This window comes from Oncorhynchus kisutch, linkage group LG2, assembly GCF_002021735.2.
Source record: "Oncorhynchus kisutch isolate 150728-3 linkage group LG2, Okis_V2, whole genome shotgun sequence".
NCBI classification, from domain to species: domain Eukaryota; kingdom Metazoa; phylum Chordata; class Actinopteri; order Salmoniformes; family Salmonidae; genus Oncorhynchus; species Oncorhynchus kisutch.
Window position 1 is genome coordinate 36,922,801 of NC_034175.2, and position 25,287 is coordinate 36,948,087.

Here is a 25,287-nt window from a genome sequence, read left to right on the forward strand (position 1 = left end):
CTCCACCGGGTATGGTATGGAGTGATAGCCTTCCTTCAAGATCCCTTTTTACCCTGTACAAATCTCCCACTTTACCACCACCAAAGCAACCCCAGACCATAACATTGCCTCCACCATGCTTGACAGATTACGTCAAGCACTCCTCAGCATCTTTTCATTTTTTCTGCGTCTCACGAATGTTCTTCGTGATCCGAACACCTCAAACACTTTTTTCCAATCTTCCTGTGTCCAGTGCCTGTGTTCTTTTGTCCATCTTGATATTTTATTTTTATTGGCCAGTCTGAGATTTGTTTTTTTCTTTGCAACTCTGCCTAGAAGGCCAGCATCCCGGAGTTGCCTTTTCACTGTTGACGTTTTTTGGCAATTTCTCGCATGGAATAGCCTTCATTTCTCAGAACAAGAATAGACTGATGAGTTTCAGAAGAAAGGGCTATGTTTCTGGCCAATTTGCGCCTGTAATCGAACCCACAAATGCTGATGCTCCGGATACTCAACTCGTATAAAGAAGGCCAGTTTGATTTGCTTCTTTAATCAGCACAACAGCTTTCAGCTGTGCTAACAATTGCAAAATGGTTTTCTAATGATCAATTAGCCTTTTTAAAATGATAAACTTCGCTAACACAACGTGCCATTGGAATGCAGGAGTGATGGTTGCTGATAATGGGCCTCTGTATGCCTATGTAGATATTCCATTAATAATCAGCTGTTTCCAGCTACCAGCTACAATAGTCATGAGGTAGTCACCTTGAATGCATTTCAGTTAACAGGTGTGCCTTGTTAAAAGTGAATTTGTGGAATTTGTTTCCTTAATGCATTTGAGCCAATCAGTTGTGTTGTGACAAGAAGATAGCCCTATTTGGTAAAATACCAAGTCCATATTAGGGCAAGAACAGCTCAAATAAGCAAAGAGAAATGACAGTCCATCATTACCTTAAGACACAAAGATCAGTCAATCCGTAACATTTTAATAACAAAGTTTCTTCAAGTGCAGTCGCAAAAACCATCATGCACTATGATGAAACTGGCTCTCATGAGGACTGACACAGGAATGGAAGACCCAGAGATACCTCTGCAGCAGAGGATACGTTCAGTAGAGTTACCAGACTCAAAATGCAGCCCAAACAACTCTTTCACAAAGTTTAAGTAACAGACACATCTCAACATCAACTGTGTGAATCAGGTCTTCATGGTTGAATTGCTGCAAAGAGATGGTTTGGGATGAGTTGGACCACAGAGTGACCGAAAAGCAGCCAACAAGTGCTCAGCGTATTTTTTATTTATTTACCTTTTATTTAACTAGGCAAGTCAGTTAAGTAATAATTCTTATTTTCAATGACAGCCTAGGAACAGTGGGTTAACTGCCTTGTTCAGGGGCAGAATTACATTCTTGTCAGCTCAGGGATTTGATCTTGCAACCTTTTGGTTAGAAGACCAACACTCTAACCCCTAGGCTACCTGTTTCAAGTGGGAACTGCTTCAAGACTGTTGGAAAAGCATTACAGGTGAAGCTGGTTGAGAGAATACTAAGTGTGAAAAGCTGTCAAGGCGAAGGATGGCTACTTTGAAGAATCTAAAATATATTTAGATTTGTTTAACCTTTTTTTGGTTACTACATGATTCCATATGTTATTTCATACTTTTGATCGCTTTACTATTTTTCTACAATGAAGAAAATAGTAAAAATACAAACAACCGTGTGTGTGTGTGTGTGTGTGTGTGTGTGTGTGTGTGTGTGTGTGTGTGTGTGTGTGTACAGTGCCTTCGGAAAGTATTCAGACCCCTTGACCTTTAACACAATTGGTTACGAGATGTTTTTACAACTTGATTAGAGCCCACCTGTGGTAAATTTATTGGACATGATTTGGAAAGGCACACACCTGTCTATTCAAGGTCCCACAGTTGTCAGAGCAAAAACCAAGCCATGAGGTTGAAGGAATTGTCCGTAGAGCTCCTAGACAGCATGGGATAGGCTTTGACTAGAATACATGAATGGGGTTAAACAGTATGTAAACATTATTTAAAGTGACCAGTTCCATGACTGTCTACTGAACAATTAATATAAACGTAAAATGTTGGTCCCATGTTTCATGAGCTGAAAGAAAAGATCCCAGGAGTGTTCCATACCTACAGAAAGCTTATTTCACTCAAATGTTGTGTACACATATGTTTACTTCCCTGTCAGTGGGCATTTCTCAGTTTGCCAAGATAATCCATCCACCTGACAGGTGTGGCATACCAAGAAAATCTGATTTAAACCACATGATAATTACACAGGTGCACCTTGTGCTGAGGACAATAAAAGGCTTCTCTAAAATGTGCAGTTTTATCACACAACACAATGCCACATATGTCAAGTTTTGAGGGAGTGTGTGTGCAATTGGCATGCTGACTGAAGGAATGTCCACCAGAGCTGTTGCTAGAGAATGTAATGTTACTTTATCTACCATAAGCCACCTCCAATGTCATTTTAGAGAATGTGGCAGTGCGTCCAACTGGCCTCAACCGCAGACCACAGACCTCCACATCCGGCTTCTTCACCTGTGGGATCGTCTGAGACCAGCCACGCGGACAACTGATGAAACTGAAGAGTATTCCTGTTTGTAATAAAGCTCTTTTGTAGAGAAAAATAAACACTGATTGGCTGGGCCTGGCTTCCAAGTGGGTGGGCCTATGCCCACCCATGGCTGCGCTCCTGCCTAGTCATGTGAAATCCATTGATTAGGTTTTAATTAATTTCAATGTAAGGATTTCCTTATATGAACTGTAAATCTGTAGATTTGTTGAAATTGTTGCCTGCAGCATTTATATTTCTGTTAAGTATACATAGGTCAGCAGCATGGTAAAGTAACCGGGTGGTAGCCAACTAGTGACTACAGCTCAGGGCAGGGTACTAGGAGGGGGCCCTCTGGAGAGCCCTGTGGTTGCGGGTGGTGCAGTTGCCATACAAGGCAGTGATATAGCCCGACAGGATGCTCTCAATGGCGCACCAATAAAAGTTTGTGAGGGTCTTATGGGCCAAGCCAAATTTCTTCTGCCTCCTGAGTTTGAAGAGACACTATTGCGACTTCTGTGCGGGTGGACCATTTCAGATTTTCATTGATGTGTACGCCGAGGTACTTGAAGCTTTTCACCTTCTCCTCTGCGGCCCCATCGATGTGGATGGGTGCGTGCTCACTCTGCTGTCTCCTGAAGTCCACGATCAGCTCCTTCGCATGGTTGATGTTGAGGGAGAGGTTATTTACCTGGCACAACAGTGGCCGCAAACTTGGTGATTGAGTTGGGGACCTGCGTGGCCATGCAGTCATGGGTGAACAGGGAGTACAGGAAGGGGCTGGGTACTCACCCTTGTGGGGCCCCAGTGTTGAGGATCGGCGTAGTGGAGGTGTTGTTGGCTACCTTCACCACCTGGGATAGGCTCGTCAGGAAGTCCAGGACCCAATTGCACAGGGCGGGGTTCAGACCCAGGGCCCCAAGCTTAATGATGAGCTTGGAGGGTACTATGGTGTTTTAAGGCTGAACTGTAGTCAATGAACATAATTCTTATGTAGGTCTTCCTCTTGTCCAGATGGGATAGGGCAGTGTGCAGTACGATGGCGATTGCATCATCCGTGGAGCTATTGGTGCAGTATGTAAATTGCATTGGGTCTAGGGTGTCAGGTAAGGTGGAGGTGATATGATCCTAGCCTCTCAGAGCACTTCATGATGACAGAAGTGAGTGCTATTTTTGTACTTTAATCAATACTATTTTATTTAAATATGTATAATTCTGTTCATTTAATTCTGCATGAACGTTTCACGACCCCTTGACCAACAATGAAATGTTTTCAAAATAGCTTGTCATCAGAACTCTTAATTCCATTGGCTCTCATAGTTGTCCTTCAAACCCTGTACCTCCACCTCGGCTCTTAAAGTGAAGCGCACGTCTTCACTCCTGGAGGATATTTTTGTTTCGTAGGTTCGTAGTCAGATGTGATCAGAGGCAAGTTGTACTTTATTTACCTACTGCATTTTTTTTATATAAAATATTTCTGCAGTACGATCGTTATTTTGCAGATATAGTTCTACTGTTGGAATTGTGTGTTGAAGGCGAATGCAAATCAAATGTGAAATCTGTTAATTATAGATAGAATTCAAGCTATATTAAATCAAATCCAAACATGAAATATTATTTTAGCAGGCAATCACACATTCAATAAGTTTGACAGATGTCGCAATAAAGAAGTTTTCATTGAGCCTCCAGTGATGCGGAAAAATGTCATCGCTACAAATAATTTACAGGACACCTGGAGATTATTATTCCCAACTACAAAACAATATTTATTGAAAAGATATTATAGAAATACTATTCAAGAATTGACTACATTTTTGCTTCTTGCAAAAATGCACACAATTTACTGGTTATAAAATCCATGACATATCAAATCATTCACCTGTATCTCATGCTTAATTACATCAACAGAAAATACAATTAGTGACAGAATATGGAGAATGAAGAGAGTACATCTTCAAGACCCAAAATGTCTTAAATATTTAAATGAAAAAATAAAAACCATTACAAATGTAGACAGAGGACAGAGAAAAGCCAACGTTTAATATAATTTGGGATGCTTTTAAGGCGTACATATAGGGAAATGATAATCTCATACTCTGCAAAAGTTAAATCTGAGTTAGTGATTTATTTCTCTTTCATTTGAATTGCTATCTTAGAAAAAGCCCATAAAACACATTTACAAGGTAAAGGTAAAAAAATGTTTTTAACAGGAATATGATCTTTTACTTTTGAAGCGAGCCAACAACTACAACAACTACTAAGCTCAAATAAAGCACACTACTTCATGGCAAACCTCACAGCACTCGCAACGCGAATACATGCCAAACTAGTTATAATTTTAAAAGAGATACAAATGCGTTAATTAGAAACAACAGTGATTAACAACTATTTTAAAGTCGATATAATTCAGAATTAAACAACAGTTGGACTGATCCTACTGCCTTCGTAGACTCAAAAACCCTGTAGTAACTATCAGCAGACAAGAATCACTAAAAAGAAGGTTCACCCCAAAATAGATATTAAACACTGTTAAAACATTACTGTGGAGAAAAGCACCAGGAAGGCACAGCTTTCCCATATAATTCTATTTAACATTTTGGGACAAATTAGCAGCGGTGTAAAAAATACCCAATTGTCATACTTGAGTAAAATTATAGATACCTTTTTTAATAGAAAGTTACTCAAGTAAAATTGGAAGTCATCCAGTAAAATACTACTTGAGTAAAAGTATTTGGTTCTAAATATGCTTCAGTATCAAAAGTAAATGTATAAATAATTTCAAATGAGTTATATTAAGCAAAGCAGATGGCACCATTTTCTTGTTTTAAAATGTATGAATAGTCAGGGGTACACCCCTACACACAGACATAATTTACAAAAGATGCATTTGTGTTTAATAAGTCCGCCAGATCAGAGGCAGTAGGGACGCCCAGGGATGTTCTCTTGATAAGTGTGTGAATTGGACAATCTTCTTGTCCTGTTAAGCATTCAAAATGTAATGAGTACTTTTGAATGTCATGGAAAATGTAGGGAGTAAAAAGTACTTTTATTTTCTATAGGAATGTAATAAAGTAAAGGTTGCCTAAAATATAAATAGTAAACTACAGATACCTCCAAAAACTACTCAAGTAGTACTTTAAAGTATTTTTACTTAAGTACTTTACACGAATGCAAATTAGCACCCCTATTTACACACCACTTGGATTCGGTTCCATGTAGCAACATTTTAAATCTTGTTTTTTTTACATTGGATAAAAGTAGAGACTCCGAGCTAGAAAATGCTATATCATACATTACAGTTGAGGAATAATGGGACAGTAATTCTGCTATTAAAGTTGATAAACCGGAATGTAACCCTACTTTTGTGAAAATGGCCCTGGAATGTTTTGGTACACCTACTGGAGAGCTCTTCTTTGTCTACACTCATTAAGAATCGTTCACACCCTCTTAAGCCTTCGCCCCACCCATCTCTTTAAGATGTGAGGCCATGTGCTAAAGAGAGTGAGTAGTCAATTTGCCACATGCACAGGAGACAGAAGGTGTAAACATTACAGTGAAATGGTTACTTGTATATTTGCATAGTAGCAATATCAAAAACAGAAAGTGTCTTGATAAAAATATTTTATAATTATTAGATTATAACACACTTGTCTAAATTGATGGGTCATGTGAAAGAAATTATATAAACACCCCCCAGCCACATCTAGCTAAGTGGATGGGTCACTATTGTCTAGACATGAAATACACCTGGCTGACTTGATGGGTCATGTAATCATCTGCAAAGTGGAGTCTTTTGTTTAGACATTTAGGTAGCTAGCTAGCTAGCAATCAACCGTCATAATCCCAACTCATACTATAACCACCAATGTGAACTGATTGTCATAGCTGTAGTATGAATCTGAAAGTAACTAAAGCTAACCAACTAGGTTCAATGTTAACTATATAACTAGCAATGCAAGTGGATTTCTGATTTTAATATTACTACACTGATAATACACGTAACATGTATTAACATTGCTAGCTAGCAAACAGTACCCTTTAACTTGCAATGAAAACTGCTTTCTGACAAAATTAGAAACGTATAATATCTGAAAATGTAGTTAGACTCTTACCCGGATACATGGATCTGTCACGTTCTGACCTTGATTTCCTTTGTTTTGTTTTTATTTAGTATGGTCAAGGCGTGAGTTGGGGTGGGCAGTCTATGTGTGTTTTTCTATGTTGGGGTTTTGAGTTCAGCCTAGTATGGTTTTCAATCAGAGGCAGGTGTCGTTAGTTGTCTCTGTTTGGGAATCATACTTAGGTAGCCTGGGTTTCACTTTTGGTTTGTGGGTGTTTGTTTCCGTGTGAGTGTTTGTTGCCACATGGTACTGTTTCGGTTTCGTTCATGTTTGCGTTTATTGTTTTGTATTTCATAGTGTTTAGTTTATGTCTTAAAATAAACGTTATGGACACTTACCACGCTGCACATTGGTCCTCTGATTCTTCTTGCTACTCCTCCTCAGAAGAGGAGGAAGAATGCCGTTTTAGAAACACCCACCAACCCTAGGACCAAGTGGTAAAATGTTGCACTATATTTTGCACAATATTTTTTATTGGGAAACAAAGAAGACATAAGACCAAAAAAACAGAAAACTTGACTGTGCATATCTATTCACCCCCCAAAGTCAATACTTTGTAGAGACACCCTTTGCAGCAATTACAGCTGCAAGTCTTTTGGGATATTTCTCTATAAGTTTGGCACATCTAGCCACTGGGATTTTTGCCCATTCTTCAAGGCAAAACTGCTCTAGCTCCTTCAAGTTGGATGGGTTCCACTGGTGTACAGCAATCTTTAAGGCATACCACAGATTCTCAATTGGATTGAAGTCTGAGTTTTGACTAGGCCATTCCAAGACATTTAAATGTTTCCCCTTCAACCACTCGAGTGTTGCTTTAGCAGTATGCTTTGGATCATTGTCCTGCTGGAAGGTGAACCTCCGTCCCAGTCTCAAATCTCTGGAAGACTGAAACCGGTTCCTTCAAGATTTTCCCTCTATTTAGCACCATGCATCATTCCTTCAATTCTGACCAGTTTCAGAGTCCCTGCCGATGACAAACATCCCCACAGGGGATGGTATTCTCAGGGTGATGAGAGGTGTTGGGTTTGTGCCAGACATAGCGTTTTCCTTGATGGCCAAAAAGCTACATTTTAGTCTCATCTGACCAGAGTACCTTCTTCAATATGTTTGGGTAGTCTCCCACATGCCTTTTGGCGAACACCAAACCAGGTAGCGTCCCACCTGGCCAACAACCGGTGAAATTGCAGAGCGCGAAATTGAAACTACAGAATTATAAATATTTAACTTTCAGAAAATGGAAAGTGGAATACATCAAAATAAAGCTTCACTTCTTGTTAATCCAGCTTTACGGCGAAAGCACACCATGCGATTATCTGAGGACAGCTCCCCGCATACAAAAGCATGAAAAACATATTTCAACGAGGCAGGTGCGCCACGAAAGTCAGAAATCGCGATATAATAAATGCCTTACCTCTGATCTTCTTCTGTTGGCACTCCAAAAGGTCCCAGATACATCACAAATGGTCCTTTTGTTCCATAATGTCCTTTATATCCATAAAAACTCAGTTTAGCTGGCACGCTTCAGTCAATAATCCACCCAGTTTCCCTCCATTAAAATGCATACAAATTGAATCCCAAACATTACTAATAAACTTTTCCAAAAAAGTCAAACATTTAGAATCAAACCTTTGGTACCCTAATACATAAATAAACAATCAAATTTAAGGCGGCAGAATCGTTATTGTCTTTACCCGGAGAGAAATACCAAAGAACGCGCTCTCTTCCACGAGCTTGGAAACACTACAGCCAAAATGGGATCCACCTAGAAGAATTTCTGGCCAATTTTTCCAAAAACCAGCCCAAAACTCTTTCTAAAGGCTGTTGACATCTAGTGGAAGCCCTAGGAACTGCAATCTGGGAGGATTTCACCTTAAAATAAAAGGGACAGCCATTGAAAACAGTTTTTCAATGGCTGTTTTTTGGGGTGGGTGGTTTGTCCTCTGGGTTTTGCCTGCCATATCAGTTCTGTTGTACTCACAGACATAATTTTAACCTCTTGTAACTACCCCTCTTGGAACTATCCGGGAGAATTGTCATCAACTGACACTAATTAGCATAACGCAACAGACAAAAAATATTACAAGAAAATATTCATATTCATGAAATCACAAGTGAAATATAGTGAAACACAGCTTAGCCTTTTGTTAATCACCCTGTCATCTCAGATTTTTTTATTTATGCTTTACAGCAAAAGCAAGACAAGCATTTCTGTAAGTTTATCGATAGCCTAGCATAGCATTATGTCCAGCTAGCAGTCGGCAACTTGGTCACGAAAATTAGAAAAGCAATCAAATTAAATCGTTTACCTTTGATGAGCTTCGGATGTTTTCACTCACGAGACTCCCAGTTAGACAGCATATGTTAATTTTGTCCATAAAGATTATTTTTATAGCCGAAATACCTCCTTTTGTTCTTCACGTTTGGTTGAGAAATCCACCGGAAACTGCGGTCACGACAACGGCGAAAAATATTCCAAATTAGATCCATAATATCGACAGAAACATGGCAATCGTTTTTTATAATCAATCCTCAAGGTGTTTTTTAAATATCTATTTGATCATATATCAACCGGGACAGTTGGCTTCCCAGTAGGAGCGAGAGGCACAATGGCCGCCTTTGTCTATTACGCACATATCACTCTGAGAGCCACCAGCTGACCACTCACGCAATGTTGTCCTTCACGCTCATTTTTCTAAATAAAAGCCTGAAACTATGTCTTGTGACACTAGACTCATTAGGGAAGACATAGAAAAAGGAATCTGGTTGATATCCCATTCACTGCTCAATAGGGACGCATAGGAACACAGTGTATGGCTTAAAGTGGTCCTATACTCCAATCTCCGCGAGCTTTGCAGCTCCTTCATGGTTAACTTTGGTAACTTTGTTGCCTCTCTGGTTAACCCCCTCTTTGCCTGGTCTGTGAGTTTTGGTGGGCGGCCGTCTCTTTGGCAAGTTTGTTGTGGTGCCATATTCTTTCTATTTTTTAATAACGTTGGTGCTCCGTTCAAAGTTTCGGATATTTATTTATAACCCAACCCTGATCTGTACTTCTCCACAACTTTGTCCCTGACCTGTTTGGAGATCTTCATGGTGCTGCCTGCTTGGTGGTGCCCCTTGCTTAGTGGTGTTGCAGACTCTGGGGCCTTTCAGAACAGGTGCATATATACTGAGATCATGGGGCACTTACAGTTGAAGTCAGATGTTTACATACACTTAGGTTGGAGTCATTAAAACTCGTTTGTCAACCACTCCATACATTTATTGTTAACAAACTATAGTTTTGGCAAGTCGGTTAGGGGACCTAGTTCTGAGTGAGCAAAATATAATATTTTGATGGCAGGCCAAATGCTCAATTTCAAGGAATCACGAGGCTCATTTGAATTTCTTGAACCAACAGGAAAATTCTCAGCAACAAGAGTAATCAAGTTAACATCCAACATCTGTATAAAAGTCAAAAACCAACATTTAACTCTTGCAAGTTGTTGTATAATATGTTTTGTGGTTGGAATTGCAGTATGTATTTAGTTTGAGAATTTAGATGTGCGCTATCAACTTTTGACAGACTGGTTTAACTCTGGACAACTAAAATTGGTTGCTTAGCAACCAACTGCCAACAGACATGTGGAGAACAAAGAGTGATAGAGTTCCAATATCTGCATAACCTTTGTGATTGGAGGATAGCTGTGAGGGTTTTCGAGTCAAGATCAAATCCTCTGATCCCCTCGCTCATTAATGATAGAATGTTCATATTGGAAGATTGAAGAAAGGCCAGTCTCTTTGGCAAATGATAGAAGTGTCAAGAAGTGGAATGCTAGCTAAAAAGACTGGTACCCAGACTAGGTTTCACCCATATTGTGTATCAATCTCTACGGCCTTTTAGATCACAGAGAGAGAGCTGAAGCCAGGCGGGGCAGGTATTCCAGTGTCAGAGAAGAATAAGAAGGAGTACATCGAGCGTATGGTTAAGTGGCGCATCGAAAGGGGTGTGGCTCAGCAGACGGAGAGCCTGGTGCGAGGCTTCTATGAGGTAGGGCCCTGTGTTTTGTGCAATCTTGTGACATAAAGTGAGCTCCAAAAAGTATTGGGACACTGACACATTTTTTGTTGTTTTAGCTCTGTACTCCAGCACTTTGGATTTGAAATGATGCAATGACTATGAAGTTAAAGTGCCGACTGTTACAGCTGCACAAATAAACCCCCAAGACATGTTAACCACTCACCATTACAGTAACGGGGGAGATAAGCATTTTTTGCGGGGTATGATATTCGTGCATCTAACTTTCTCACTCATTATTACTCAGAATTCATTCAGCGTTATCTGTAATCATGGTAGCATCCACATTAATGTAGAAGTGTTTTGAAACATATACTATTCTTATTTACAATAAAAGTGACTCTAAAATGACATAATACATTATTTACCGTTGGGCACAAGATCATCTGAAACACAACCAAAAGAAACAGCAAATCCAACAAATTTGTAAGGACACAAGCTTGATTGCAGGCTATGAATATGGGACCAAATACATAACTTTTGACTACTTTAATACATACATAAGTGAATTTGTCACAATGCCTTAGGTCCCCTAAAATGGGAGGGACTATGTACAAAAAGTGCTGTAATTTCTAAATGGTTCATGCAAAATGGATAAGAATACAGTCAAATTGAAGCTGACAGTCTGCACTTCATAGTCATTGTATCTTTTCAAATCCAAAGTGCTGGAGTACAGAGCCAAAACAACAACACAAATTGTCACTGTCCCAATACTTTTGGAGCTCACTGTATCATGATTTTTATCCTGTATTTTAAGCCTTATCCTGGAATTTGTTTCACCAAAAATGAAAGAAATTGTCTGAGGATGGTGCTGGACCATTTTAAATAAAAAGAGAATGGGACAGTTTGATGAAAAAGCTTTAAATAAAGGTTCAAATCTAGGTCATGTGACATGATTGTACAAAACACAGGGCCCTATGACATCACACACACCAACAATGGTCCATCATTCTGATATGTATTGGTCAAGTGGTAATGTATCTGCAATAGATAATGATGCACCGTTACGTTGTGATACAGTATGTATTGGTCAGGTAGTAATGTACAGTATGTGTATTGTGTAATAGATAATGATGCAGCAGGTGGTAATGTATCTTGAATAGATATAATCAAATGGATAATCATGCAGGCCATTAACATTCCATGTGGTTACTCTAAATTTATTAGGGGTGTATCAGTATTGCAATATGTATTGGCAGGTGGGAATGTCTCTGTAATAGATAATACGTTAGTATTGTGACATGTATTGGTTAGGTGGTGGACGTGCGGCTGGTATCTGTGTTTGATGCCCGCGAGCTGGAGCTGGTGATCGCTGGCACTGCAGAGATCGACCTGGCAGACTGGAGGAACAACACAGAGTACAGAGGAGGTAGAGACGGGAGCAGTGGTGGGCAGTCAGACGGTGTGGGGGCATGTTTTTGCTCCAGCCAAGTAGTAACACCCATAATTCTACTAATCAAAGATGAGATCATAACTTTGATTAGTGGAATCAGGTGTTACTGCTTGGCCCCGCACAATCCACACAGTTTACAAACAAGTGCAGGGGCAACACTTTTGACTGGACATGAAAGCTACAGATACTTTTAAGAACAGGAGGCTTATTTTGATCTACGGCTGACTGAGATGCCTTCCATCTTTCTCCCCAGGGTACCATGACAACCACATAGTAATCCGCTGGTTCTGGGCGGCAGTGGAGAGGTTCAACAATGAGCAGAAATTGAGACTGCTGCAGGTACTACTTTTCAGGGGAAACTCCAACAGAGTTTGATACTTAGGAAAGGCTAAGCTCCCCAGTCTTAACTTACAATAGCTCTTTATTTTACAGCTCTGTTACCACTGGTATTTATTTGGTATTGAATGTGAAATTACTTGCTTAAAATTGGTGCTTCCTGGTACAATTAATATCCTAGTGACAAGAAGTAATTTTTGTGCAAAATGTATATAATTGCATGTAAATACCTGCTTATTATTGATTGAACTTTTATTTAATTAGGCAAGTCAGTTAAGAGCAAATTCGTATTTACAATCACCGCCTACCCCAGCCAAACCCTAACCCTGGGCTGGGCCAATTGTGCACCGCCCTATGGGACTCACAATCACGGCCGGTTGTGATACAGCCTGGAATCGAACCAGGGTCTGTAGTGACACCTCTAGCACTGAGATGCAGTGCCTTAGACCCCTGCGCCACTCGGGAGCCCATATTTGGTGCTGTAAAAATAGTGTTACCTAAAATTGGATAGTTGACATTGTTTATTTCTCCCTAGTTTGTGACAGGCACCTCCAGTATTCCCTATGAGGGCTTTGCCTCCCTCAGAGGTAGCAATGGACCACGCAGGTTCTGTGTGGAGAAGTGGGGCAAAATCACCTCCTTGCCCAGGTACAGTACACCCGTCTGTCTGTCTGTCTGTCTGTATGTATATTTGCCTACCTGTTTGTGTGAGCTATTCAAAATGTTCTGCTTCTGTCACTATCCTGTGTGTACTATAGGTTTATGTGTATGTGATGTGTGTGCGCATATCAGTGGAAGCTCCTCAGAGGAGGAAAAGGAGGACCATACTCAGTGAATTTAATACAAATTAAAACAGTTTCACTGTTAGAAAAACTATCATTTTTAGATAAAACTATTCTAAATATATTCACGTAACCAAATAATTGATTAAAACACATTGTTTTGCAATTAAGGTCTACAGCACTTTGTAGGGAACCACCATGGTGTAGCCGGAGGACAGCTAATGCAAAACATTGGAGGCTCATGGTACTAATTATGACAACTACCGGAGGACATCTTCCAACCTGTCAGAGCTCTTGCAGCATGAACTGACATTTTGTCCGCACAATCAAAGGATCAGAGAATGAATCTAATACTGAAAGCATAAGCTACAGCTAGCTAGCACTGCAGTGCATAAAATGTGGTGAGTAGTTGACTCAAAGAGAGAGAAAGACAAGAGTTTAAAAGTTTTGAACAAATTAAAGCAAGAGGGAGAGCTATTCCTATTTTTTCACTCACTTAGCTAGCTAGCCAGTTTAGCTTGCTCAAACAGAGGAATGCTAGAGTATGTTAGCTAGCTGGATATTGCTATCAAACACTGGAATGCTTCCAAGTCAAGGTAAGCTTTTGTTTTTATTAATTTATTGCCATTGGGCATACAGGTGTAACTGCTAAAGTGCTTGCTGACTGTACACTGTACTGCATGATTGTAGCGGGTTTACAAATGCGTTTAGTTCTATGAGCAATGTTGACAATGACATGAGATGGTGACAATGATGTAGGTTGTGTATAGCGGTGATGATATGAATGTTGGGCTTGGAAAGCTTTTATTTGCCTGGTCACAGACAGCTAATGTGTTGTGCACTGAAGTCCACAAGTGAAGGGAAAAGGTGAGAGAGGAGAGCGCATAGTTGCGAGAATGAATTACAACAAGCAAAGTGATCATGCTGTATGTGGCTGCTATGAAAGTGAACTGTGTTTGCGTGGAATTAGGAGTACAACAAGACAATGGAGCAGGAGGGGATGGCTGACGTTTTACAGGCTCCTAACCAACTGTGCTATGTATTTATTTATTTAGCATTTGTTGTAACTCATTTTGTACATAATGTTGCTGCCACCATTGTTGCTACCACCTCTTACGACCAAAAAGAGCTTCTAGACATCAGGACAGCATTTACTCACCTCAATCTGGATGAAGATGTACAGTTGATGTCGGAAGTTTACATACACTTAGGTTGGAGTCATTAAACCTTGTTTTTCAACCACTCCACAAACTTCTTGTTAACAAACTATAGTTTTGGCAAGTCAGTTAGGACATCTACTTTGTGTATGACACAAGTCATTTTTCCAACAATTGTTTACAGACAGATTATTTCACTTATAATTCACTGTATCACAATTCCAGTGGGTCAGTAGTTTACATACACTAAGTTGTCTATGCATTTAAACAGCGTGGGAAATTCCAGAAAATGATGTCATAGCTTTAGAAGCTTCTGATAGGCTAATTGACATCATTTGAGTCAATTGGAGGTGTACCTATGGATGTATTTCAAGGCCTATCTTCAAACTCAGTTTCTCTTTGCTTGACATCATGAAAAATCGAAAGAATTCAGCCAAGACAGAAAGAAAATTGTAGACTCCACAAGTCTGGTTCATTGTTGGGAGCAATTTCTAAATGCCTGAAGGTACAATGTTCATCTGTACAAACAATAGCATGCAAGTATAAACACCATGGGACCACACAGACGTCATACCGCTCAGGAAGGAGACGCGTTCTGTCTCCTAGAGATGAATGTACTTTGGTGCGAAAAGTGCAAATCAATCCCAGAACAACAGCAAAGGACCTTGTGAAGATGCTGGAGGAAACAGGTAGTTAAGTATCTATATCCACAGTAAAACGAGTCCTATATCGACATAACCTGAAAGGCCGCTCAGCAAGGAACAACAACAGCCATTAAAAAAGCCAGACTACAGTTTGCAACTGCACATGGGGACAAAGAGCGTACTTTTTGGAGAAATGTCTGTCTGATGAAACAGAAACATAACTATTTTGATCATCGTTATGTTTGAAGGAAAAAAGGGTGGGGCTTGCAGAAGAACACCATCTAAACCGTGAAGCACGGGGGTGGCAGCATCATGTTGTGGGGGTGCTTTGCTGCAGGAGGGACTTGTGCACTTCGCAAAATAGATTGCATCATGAGGTAGGAAAATTATGTAGATATATTGAAGCAACATCTCAAGACACCAGTCAGGAAGTTGAAGCTTGGTCGCAAATAGGTCTTCCAAATGGACAATGACCCCAAGCATACTTCCAAAGTTGTGGCAAAATGGCTTAAGGACAACAAAGTCACGGTATTTGAGTGGCCATCACAAAGCCCTGGCCTCAATCCTATAGAGAATTTGTGGGCAGAACTGAAAAAGCATGTGCGAGAGTCACGCCCTGACCGTAGAGTGCTTTTTCTGTCTCTATTTTGGTTTGGTCAGGGTGTGATTTGGATGGGCATTCTATGTAATTTTTCTATGTTTTGTATTTCTTTGTTTTGGCCGGGTATGGTTCTCAATCAAGGACAGCTGTCTATTGTTGTCTCTGAATGGGAACCATACTTAGGTAACTTTCCCCCACAGGGGTTTTGTGGGTAGTTATTTTCTGTTTAGTGTTTTGAACCTTAAAGGACTGTTTCGGTTTCAATTATTCTCTTGTTATTTTGTATTAGTGTTCAGTTCTATGAAAAATATGAACACTTACCACGCTGCGCTTTGGTCTGACTACTCTTCTTCCGACGACGAAAACCGTTACAGCGAGCAAGGAGGCATATAAACCTGACTCAGTTACACCAGCTCTGTCAGGAGGAATGGGCCAAAATTCATCCAAATTATTGTGGAAGGCTATCCAAAACATTTGACCCAAGTTAAACTATTTAAAGACCATGCTACCAAATACTAATTCAGTGCATGATAACTTCTGACCCACTGGGAATGTGATGAAAGAAATAAAAGCTGAAATAAATAATTCTCTCTACTATTATTCTGACATTTCACATTCTTAAAATAAATTGGTGATCCGAACTGACCTAAGACAGGGAATTTTTACTAGGATTAGATGTGAGGAATTGTGGAAAACTTAGTTTATATGTATTTTCCTAAGGTGTATGTGAACTTCCGACTTCATCTGTATTTCTTTAATGAGTCCGACGCAAAGGCTATACTGCTTTGTCAAGAGGGTGTGTGACTATTTGTCAAAAACTGCTGGTGCACAATGTCTAATATTGAGGAAGTCTCAAGGTATTGCTCGCCTGAGGTAAAATACCTCATGATAAGCTGTCTACCAAGAGAGTTCACATCTATATTATTCGTAGCCGTCTATTTACCACCAAAAACCTATGCTGGCACGAAGACCACACTCAACAAGCCCTATAAAGCCATCAGCAAACAAGAAAAATGCTCATCCAGAAGTACAGGCAAACTTAAATCCATTTTACCCAATTTCTACCAGCATGTCAAGTGTAACCAGAGGAAAAAACACTCTAGACCACCTTTCCTCCACACACAGAGATGCATACATAGCTCTTCCTCGCCCTCCATTTGACCAATATGACCATAATTATATCCTCCTGATTCCTGCTTACAAGGAAAAACTAAAGCAGGAAGTACAAGTGACTTGCTCAATACAGAAGTGGTCAGATGACCCGGATGCTACGCTACAGGACTGTTTTGTTAGCACAGACTGAATATGTTCTGGGATGTAGTGCATGGACTTGTCGTACCCACAGTGACGGTACGCACATTTTCCAACCAGAAGCCATGGATTACAGGCAACATCCGCACCGAGCTAAAGGCTAGAGTTTCCGGTTTCAAGGAGCGGGACACTAATCCGGGCGCTTATGGGAAATCTTGCTATGCCCTCAGACGAACCATCAAACAGGCAAAGTGTCAATACAGGACTGAGATTGAATCCTACTACACCGGCTCTGACGCTCATCGGATGTGGCAGGGTTTGCAAACTGTTAATGACTACAAAGGGAAACCCAGCCACGACCTGCCAAGTGACGCGAGCCTACCAAATGAGGTAAATGCCTTTTTATGCTCGCTTTGAGGCAAACAACACTGAAACATGCACGAGAGCACCAGCTGTTCCGGATGACTGTGTGAACAATCTCCGTAGCTGATGTGAGCAAGATCTTTAAACAGGTCAACATTCACAAATCCGCAGGGACAGACGGATTACCAGGACATGTACTCAAAGCATGCACGGACCAACTAGCAAGTGTCTTCACTGACATTTTCAACCTCTTCAACCAGTCTCTGTTTCAAACAGACCCTGTGCCCAAGATGGCGAAAGTAACCTGCCTAAAGGATTATTGCCCCATAGTACTCACGTCGGTTGACATGAAGTGCTTTGAAAAGCTGGTCATGGCTCACATTTTTTAAAACTTATTTTTATTTTACCTTTATTTAACTAGGCAAGTCAGTTAAGAACAAATTCTTATTTTCAATGACAGCCTAGGAACAGTGGGTTAACTGCCTGTTCAGGGGCAGAGTGACAGATTTGTACCTTGTCAGCTCAGGGATTTGAACTTGCAACCTTCCGGTTACTAGTCCAATGCTCTAACCACTAGGCTACCCTGCCACCCCATCAACACCATCATGCCAGAAACCCTAGACCTACTCCAATTCGCATACCGCCCCAACAGATCCACAGATGCAATCTCAATCGCACTCCACACTGCCCTTTCCCACCTGGACAAAAGGAAAACCTGCGTGAGAATGCTGTAAATTGACTACAGCTCAGCGTTCAACTCCACAGTGCCCCCAAAGCTCATCACTAAGCTAAGGACCATGGGACTAAAAACCTCCCTCTGCAACTGGATCCTGGACTTCCTGACATGCCGCCCCCAGATGGTAAGGGCAGGCAACCACATATCTGCCACACTGATCCTCAATACTGGGGCCCCTCAGAGGTGCGTGCTTAGTCCCCTCCTGTACTCCCTGTTCACCCATGACTGCGTGGCCAAGCACGACTCCAACACAATAAGTCTGCTGACGACACAACAGTGGTTGGCCTGATCACCGACATTGATGAGACAGACTATAGGGAGGTCAGAGACCTGGCAGTGAGGTGCCTGGACAACAACCTCTCAATGTGAGCAAGACAAAGGAGCTGATAGTGGACTATAGGAAAAGGAGGACCGTACAGGCCCCCATTAACATCGACGGGACTGAAGTGGATCGGGATGAGAGTTTCAAGTTCGTTGGTGTCCACATCATCAACAAACTATCGGTCCAAACACACCAAGACAGTTGTGAACAGGGCACGACAAAACCTTTTACCCATCAGGAGACTGAAAATATTTGGTATGCGTCCCCAGATCCTCAAAGTTCTACAGCTGCACCATCGAGAGCATCCTGACTGGTTGCATTACCGCGTTTGTTTTTACACTGCTGCTACTCACTGTTTATTATCTATGCATAGTCTCTTTACAAATGACCTCTATTAACCTGTACCCCCGTACATTGACTCAGTACCGGTACCCCCTGTGTACAGCCTCGTTATTGTTATGTAAATTTCTTGTGTTACCTATTGATTGATTCAATTTTTTAAAACTATATTTAGTAAATATTTTATTAACTCTATTTCTTCAACTGCATTGTTGGTTAAGGTTTCGGCACATGTGACAAATAAAATGTTGATTTGATTTGTATTCATTCCGCTGATTCTGTTGAACAATGATTCTTAAATGGAAGCAAACAGAAGGAAACGGGGATAAACATACCTGAATTTGTCCAATAGAAACTCTCATTTGCAACTGTTGGACTAATGATTACACCCTAGATCAGCTAGATACAGGCAAGAGTGTGCATGACGGTATTGAATGTGTGACTGTCTGTCACCGTGATTACTAAAAATTCTCTCAACCTGTGCACCGAAGTTGTAAACTTTAATTTATAAGCTAGGTTGTAGCAACCTCATGATGGGTATTGGGAAATTCGAGTATCATGTAGTAGCCTAGATCTATCGATGTTGCATTGAGTTAGGTGAATGGAATAGTCAGTCATCCAATATGCTGTAATAAAAACAAGGCCATGCTCGTAAAACAATTAAATGGAGTCCTCATCTTAAATGGCACCGACCGCCACTGTTGCACATATAAAGTAGAATGTATATTATGCACATTGTACATGCGTGGGTGCGTGCATATTCTGTCAATTTACTCCTCACTATGGATCTGTCTCTCTACAGGGCCCACACATGCTTTAACCGTCTGGACCTCCCGCCGTACCCTTCGTTCTCCATGCTCTATGAGAAAATGCTGACGGCCGTGGAGGAAACCAGCACCTTTGGCCTGGAGTAACCTTTCCAAAATGTCCACCACAGCCAGGGGTTGAATTGGGTAAGAACAATGGTGGATAGGAAACCCCACCACCTTAGCTTGAGGCGAGACAGGACTCACAGTACACAATGGAGACTGAATAGACATCGACAAGAAATTATCATTGTGGAGAAAAAACAACAACCTTTGGGACAATTTCACCAACAAGATAATCCCAATTTGACCCCCTGGCTTTGCTATACCTCCCTGCTCCATGAGCCCATACTTCCTGGAATAACGTTACTGTTCTTTTACCTACACTGATGCCCTCCATTCGATTCCTGCGTACAACCACCACACTTGTGCTTTATCTCTTATCAGTTTAATGGCCTTGGTTACTGTATCTCCAGTCCTCCTCCTTCCTTCAGGGGTTCAGCCTGCACTTCAAGCCCAGAGAAACCTTATCCTAATCCCCTATGCTTCCTCCTGGAGTGACCTCGTGTTCTGGACCTCAGAACTGTTTCATTTTCTACTCTAGGGCTGCAGACTATGCACACTATAATACATAATGAACTAATGCCTTGGCTTCGAACATACACACATACACGCTTCTAACGCACACACTTTCAAGATGACCCTCATGAGTAAGACCGTTATCATTTCTGAAGGGATTCAATTGTATGTCAGAGCTCCTAAGGGGCACCAAAGGCATTGTCATACACCAAAACACACTGCACTTACCTTATGTTAGACTACATGAGCAAGGCTTTAAAACTGACACACACTTACGTATGGATACAATTGTAGGGTCACTCTTTTTCCAAATAGATGAGATGCACTTTCTCATAGACGCATGTAGCTCCACATGCATGTACACACACACACACACATAGACATTGCCAAACAAAAGGCTTTATTTCTCACTGATGTAATTTTCTCCCATTCAGTGTACTTACTGATGAATGTATCACAAAAGAGTGAACCTGTGTATGAACCTGTATGAATCTCCAGCTTGCCGTAGTAGGAAGACTGAGGAGTCTTCAAAGAAGAAGAAACACCAGAGCCGCACGAAGTGTAGCTCGTACAATTGATGACTGTGGTTGATTGAGGAATATGGAAGCCGAGACTGTGGCATCGGACATGTGCCTTGTTATGAGAGATATGAGAGACACTTTTACTCATTGTTTTACGAAGGGATGCGTCCATTTCCTATTGGGTCACGACTGAAAACTCAGTTGTAACGAGAGACTTTGTATTGTCTATTTGATTGTTCAAAATTACATTCAAACGGTTTATCTGTGTCACACACAAAAAACACAACTCTTAAAGCTAGAATCCTTAGTTGCTTCCTACATCTATTTTTGGACCTATAAATTAATGATATATACCCATTGATTCTTGAAGAATATAACTTATAAATGCATCATGAACTTAGTTCATGATGAACTTAGAACTTTGTACCCCATCAGAACCCAAAATATAAACTTGTTTTACTCCAATGATTGTAAACAATGTAAATGTAAACAAACTGTATAGCCTCAAAACATGGTTAAAACTGTACTTTTTATATCATGCATGGTCAGTCCTTGCATCCATAGCTCTGTATATGAATTTGAGAGGGGTTACTTTTCTCCAGGCCCAACCCTCAGCTTTCTACCAAAACAGAGGCGGGGTAACACTTTGTTATTCTTTCAATTAAGGATTCTAGCTTTAAGTGTATTCCAAAACAGTTCCAGGATGCAAACACAAGAGGGCAGCACATCATATATGGGTACTTCAGTACCATCGACACAGCTATAGAAGCATTTTTAAGCATGGGGCATACACTACACACCAACACAGATGCTTACAATTTCTTGAAAGCATGTTTTCATCCTGGTTTTGGACTTCTCAGTGCATAACCCCTACCCAAAGGATTTATTTACACACACACACACACACACACACATTTTCTATGGGGTGCACACACTACTGTACAGAGGTCTATGTGAGCTAAACAGACAACTCGGGCTGGAGTAGATAGTAATAGAAGCCCCACTGTGATGCACTGTGGAGGCAGCCTTCATATCTCAGCCTGGCTCGATACTGCATGCAGGGTCCATCTCAGCATCTCTGTGAGCTGCACTGAGTCCGGGAACCCCTAGATGGTGTTGTGTTATAGCTCGATATTTGCATGCCGAAATAGTGCAACACAAGTTTGTCCTTATTAGATTTTGCATGAGGATATCGCAATCGATGTGGAGAAAATGGCTGGAGGAGCCAGACAGTACTTTAGGGTATGTTGCTATAATGTGTTCGTAGCACTGTTATAAATACGTCCAAAGACATGACGAGGGATACGTCAAATATATCTCTGTTTTGTGTCCCATTGTGTATGGGTTCACTAACTATGAAATGTTATAACAGGCATTGTTGTTTATGTGACAGGTTATGACGAGTGTTACTGAAGAACTGTGCCAGCACGCTTTAAGGGAAATTGTTTTGTTACATTCAAGTGTTTACTTGTCGTGACGATATATCGGAGGATGGAGGTTAAGGGTCATAGTTCATGGCTACACAGAGAACAAATAGGGGTGTAATGAATGACGAAGAGGAAGTGAGAGCACTTTTCTTTGTATATACTTGTACATGTACTGTATGTCTGTCCCTGTTGTGTATACATATACAGTACCATTCAAAAGTTTGGACACACCTAGTCATTCCAGGGTTTTTCTTTATTTTTACTATTTTCTACATTGTAGAATAATAGTGAAGACATCAAAACTATGAAATAACACATATGGAATCATGTAGTAACCAAAAAGGTGTTAAACAAATCAAAATATATTTTAAATTTGAGATTCTTCAAAGTAGCCACCCTTTGACTTGATGACAGTTTTGCACACTCTTGGCATTCTCTTTGTTTAACACTTTTTTTGGTTACTACATGATTCCATGTGTTATTTCAATTTTGATGTTTTCACTATTATTCTACAATGTAGAAAATTGTAATAATAAAGACAAACCTTTTAATGAGTAGGTGTGTCCATACTTTTGACTGGTACTGTTTATTTTGCACCAAATGTACTAATGGTTTGGGGCTCGCATAGTCAACCATGTCTCCCTATTTCTGTTTAACGGAATGACCCCAGTCTCGAACGTCCACACATCCCCACATCACCTCAAGCTTGGAGGGGCGGCTTTGTGGCATGTGCAGTAACCTTTCACAATGGGGTTCAAATCATTTCTGCCAATCAAGACATTTTCCATGGCTTTTTCTTCTGCTGCGAATGTCCAATAAGAATAAAGTCAGTCTGCTTCTCGCCCATTAAGGACAAAACTCACCCCCACCACCACTCCCCTTGCCTGATCAATTACCAATAGGATTGGACATCCCACTGTCAGAACTCCACTCTATGCAAAAGCTCCTGTATTTCTCCTTTTCACCCCCAATGATTGTATTAAAAGACAATGGCACAGGGCAAGTTTTAATTAGCGATACATGAATGTGTGTTTCCTTTCTGTGTATTTTTTTTAGGTGAAGCAGGGGCTCAGCCAGTAGGGCACAACACTTTTTATTAATACATTTTTATTTATTTCACCTTTATTTAGCCAGGTAGGCAAGTTGAGAACAAGTTCTCATTTACAATTGCGACCTGACCAAGATAAAGCAAAGCAGTTCGACACATACAACAACACAGAGTTACACATGGAGTAAAACAAACATACAGTCGATAATACAGTATAAACAAGTCTATATACGATGTGAGCAAATGAGGTGAGATAAGGGAGGTAAAGGCAAAAAAAAAAAGGCCATGGTGGCAAAGTAAATACAATATAGCAAGTAAAACACTGGAATGGTAGATTTGCAGTGGAAGAATGTGCAAAGTAGAAATAAAAAATAATAGGTTGCAAAGGAGCAAAATAAATAAATAAATAAAATAAATACAGTAGGGAAAGAGGTAGTTGTTTGGGCTAAATTATAGGTGGGCTATGTACAGGTGCAGTAATCTGTGAGCTGCTCTGACAGTTGGTGCTTAAAGCTAGTGAGGGAGATAAGTGTTTCCAGTTTCAGAGATGTTTGTAGTTCTTTCCAGTCATTGGCAGCAGAGAACTGGAAGGAGAGGCGGCCAAAGAAAGAATTGGTTTTGGGGGTGACCAGAGAGATATACCTGCTGGAGCGCGTGCTGCAGGAGGGTGATGCTATGGTGACCAGCGAGCTGAGATAAGGGGGGACTTTACCTAGCAGGGTCTTGTAGATGACATGGAGCCAGTGGGTTTGGCAACGAGTATGAAGCGAGGGCCAGCCAACGAGAGCGTACAGGTCGCAATGGTGGGTAGTATATGGGGCTTTGGTGACAAAACGGATTACACTTAGAGAGCAGCATATAGAGATCTACAGCATACCATGGACATGGTTTTCTATTCTCTATATTTATTTTTGCAGAAAGAAAGAAACACATGCACAAACACATTTTATTTTAACTCTGCATTCCATAAAGTATTTTGGAAAATATGAAAATACAGAGTTCCAGCTAAACAATTGAATTGCCCCATTTATTATTTTTTTTTTTTTTCTGATCTATGATTGTATTTATGCTTTACAGCTTTTTGTACAATACATGTGTGAATGACCCTGTCATTGTGAGATACTAGGTTCACATCGATGATGCCGTCCGTTTGAAGAAGCCCCTCATCGTAAGTATGGTGTTTGAGAAGCCACGCGCTGCAAGTATGGGTAACCGCATACAGTATGTGGAGTGTGTCTGAAAGTGGGCGTGTCAACAGAAGTGGAAGGAACCACAGCGATAGGCATTACACCAGTGCTCTGTAATTGGTTAGGCGGTTTTAATTGAGTGTGTTGTTTTTAGTTTCTTAACACATTTTTATTGGTCGGTTCCCGACCGTGTGAAACAAGACTGGGAGAGCTACAAGGCACTCTATTCTTGATAGAGAATCATACTGTGCCATTTGAATGTTAACAAAACACACAAAAAACACCTCACGTATAGCGAAAATAAAAGTAATTTTGATGTCAGTTATTAGTCTACCAGTCTTTATTTATTACCAATAAAAATAACTACTCTTGAATAATTGGGTAGCAAACAGCCTACAGGTTTTTACCAATAAATCTACGTTTGACTATTATAACTCATGGCATCTATTTGACTGTCAGATGATGACGACAAATGTGTTTGGCTCAAAATAATTACTCTTATAGAATTGGGCAGCTTAAAATGAAGAGTATTCAAGGACCCTCATCAGCTTACTTACAAATACAAATGTGGCACTGATGAAGCAATCCTCATCGGCCTATGCTCAACTGCTATTTGTGGATTTTGGTTCAGCATTTAACATCTTGCAGCCACACATCCTCCACAGTAAACTCATAAAATGTCAGTCAAACCCTATACCATCAAGGGGTATCACTCATTTCTGACCAACAGGACCCAGCAGGTCAGAGCGAACCTATCCTATTCACACTGATAGCTATATTGTCCAGTTTTCTGATGATACTGCCATTCTGGGTCTAATGTAAAGAGACCGACTACTGTGTATAGGTCAGAGAAACAGAGGTTTGTAAGAGATACAGAGGTTCATCCTAAATGTCAAGCAAACTAAGGAAATGATTTTCAACCCCAAATCTGTTGGCGACCACACCTGTGGTGGTCCATAATGTGGATATTACTCAGGTCTACTTTTACAAATGCACCAGGGTCCAACAATGACTTAATTTTTTGAGTAGGTTCAGGTTTTTTTTTGTCAAACAGAAGGACATGCTCCTA

At 40.6% G+C, this 25,287-nt stretch overlaps 1 protein-coding gene across 3 annotated transcripts in view; it reads left to right on the top strand.

The window, feature by feature from the left end:
• LOC109904103 (E3 ubiquitin-protein ligase HECW2) overlaps positions 1-24,543 on the top strand; it is a 66,748-nt gene extending 42,205 nt beyond the window's left edge. For all 3 annotated transcript variants that reach the window (XM_020501238.2, XM_031793780.1, XM_031793781.1), the window contains 5 exons: positions 10,553-10,699; positions 11,981-12,095; positions 12,373-12,458; positions 12,991-13,103; positions 19,453-24,543. In XM_020501238.2, the coding sequence (XP_020356827.1) occupies positions 10,553-10,699; positions 11,981-12,095; positions 12,373-12,458; positions 12,991-13,103; positions 19,453-19,564 (573 nt within the window). In that variant the 3' untranslated portion in view covers positions 19,565-24,543. The remainder of the gene's footprint in view (positions 1-10,552; positions 10,700-11,980; positions 12,096-12,372; positions 12,459-12,990; positions 13,104-19,452) is intronic.
• Positions 24,544-25,287: the final 744 nt, after the last annotated feature.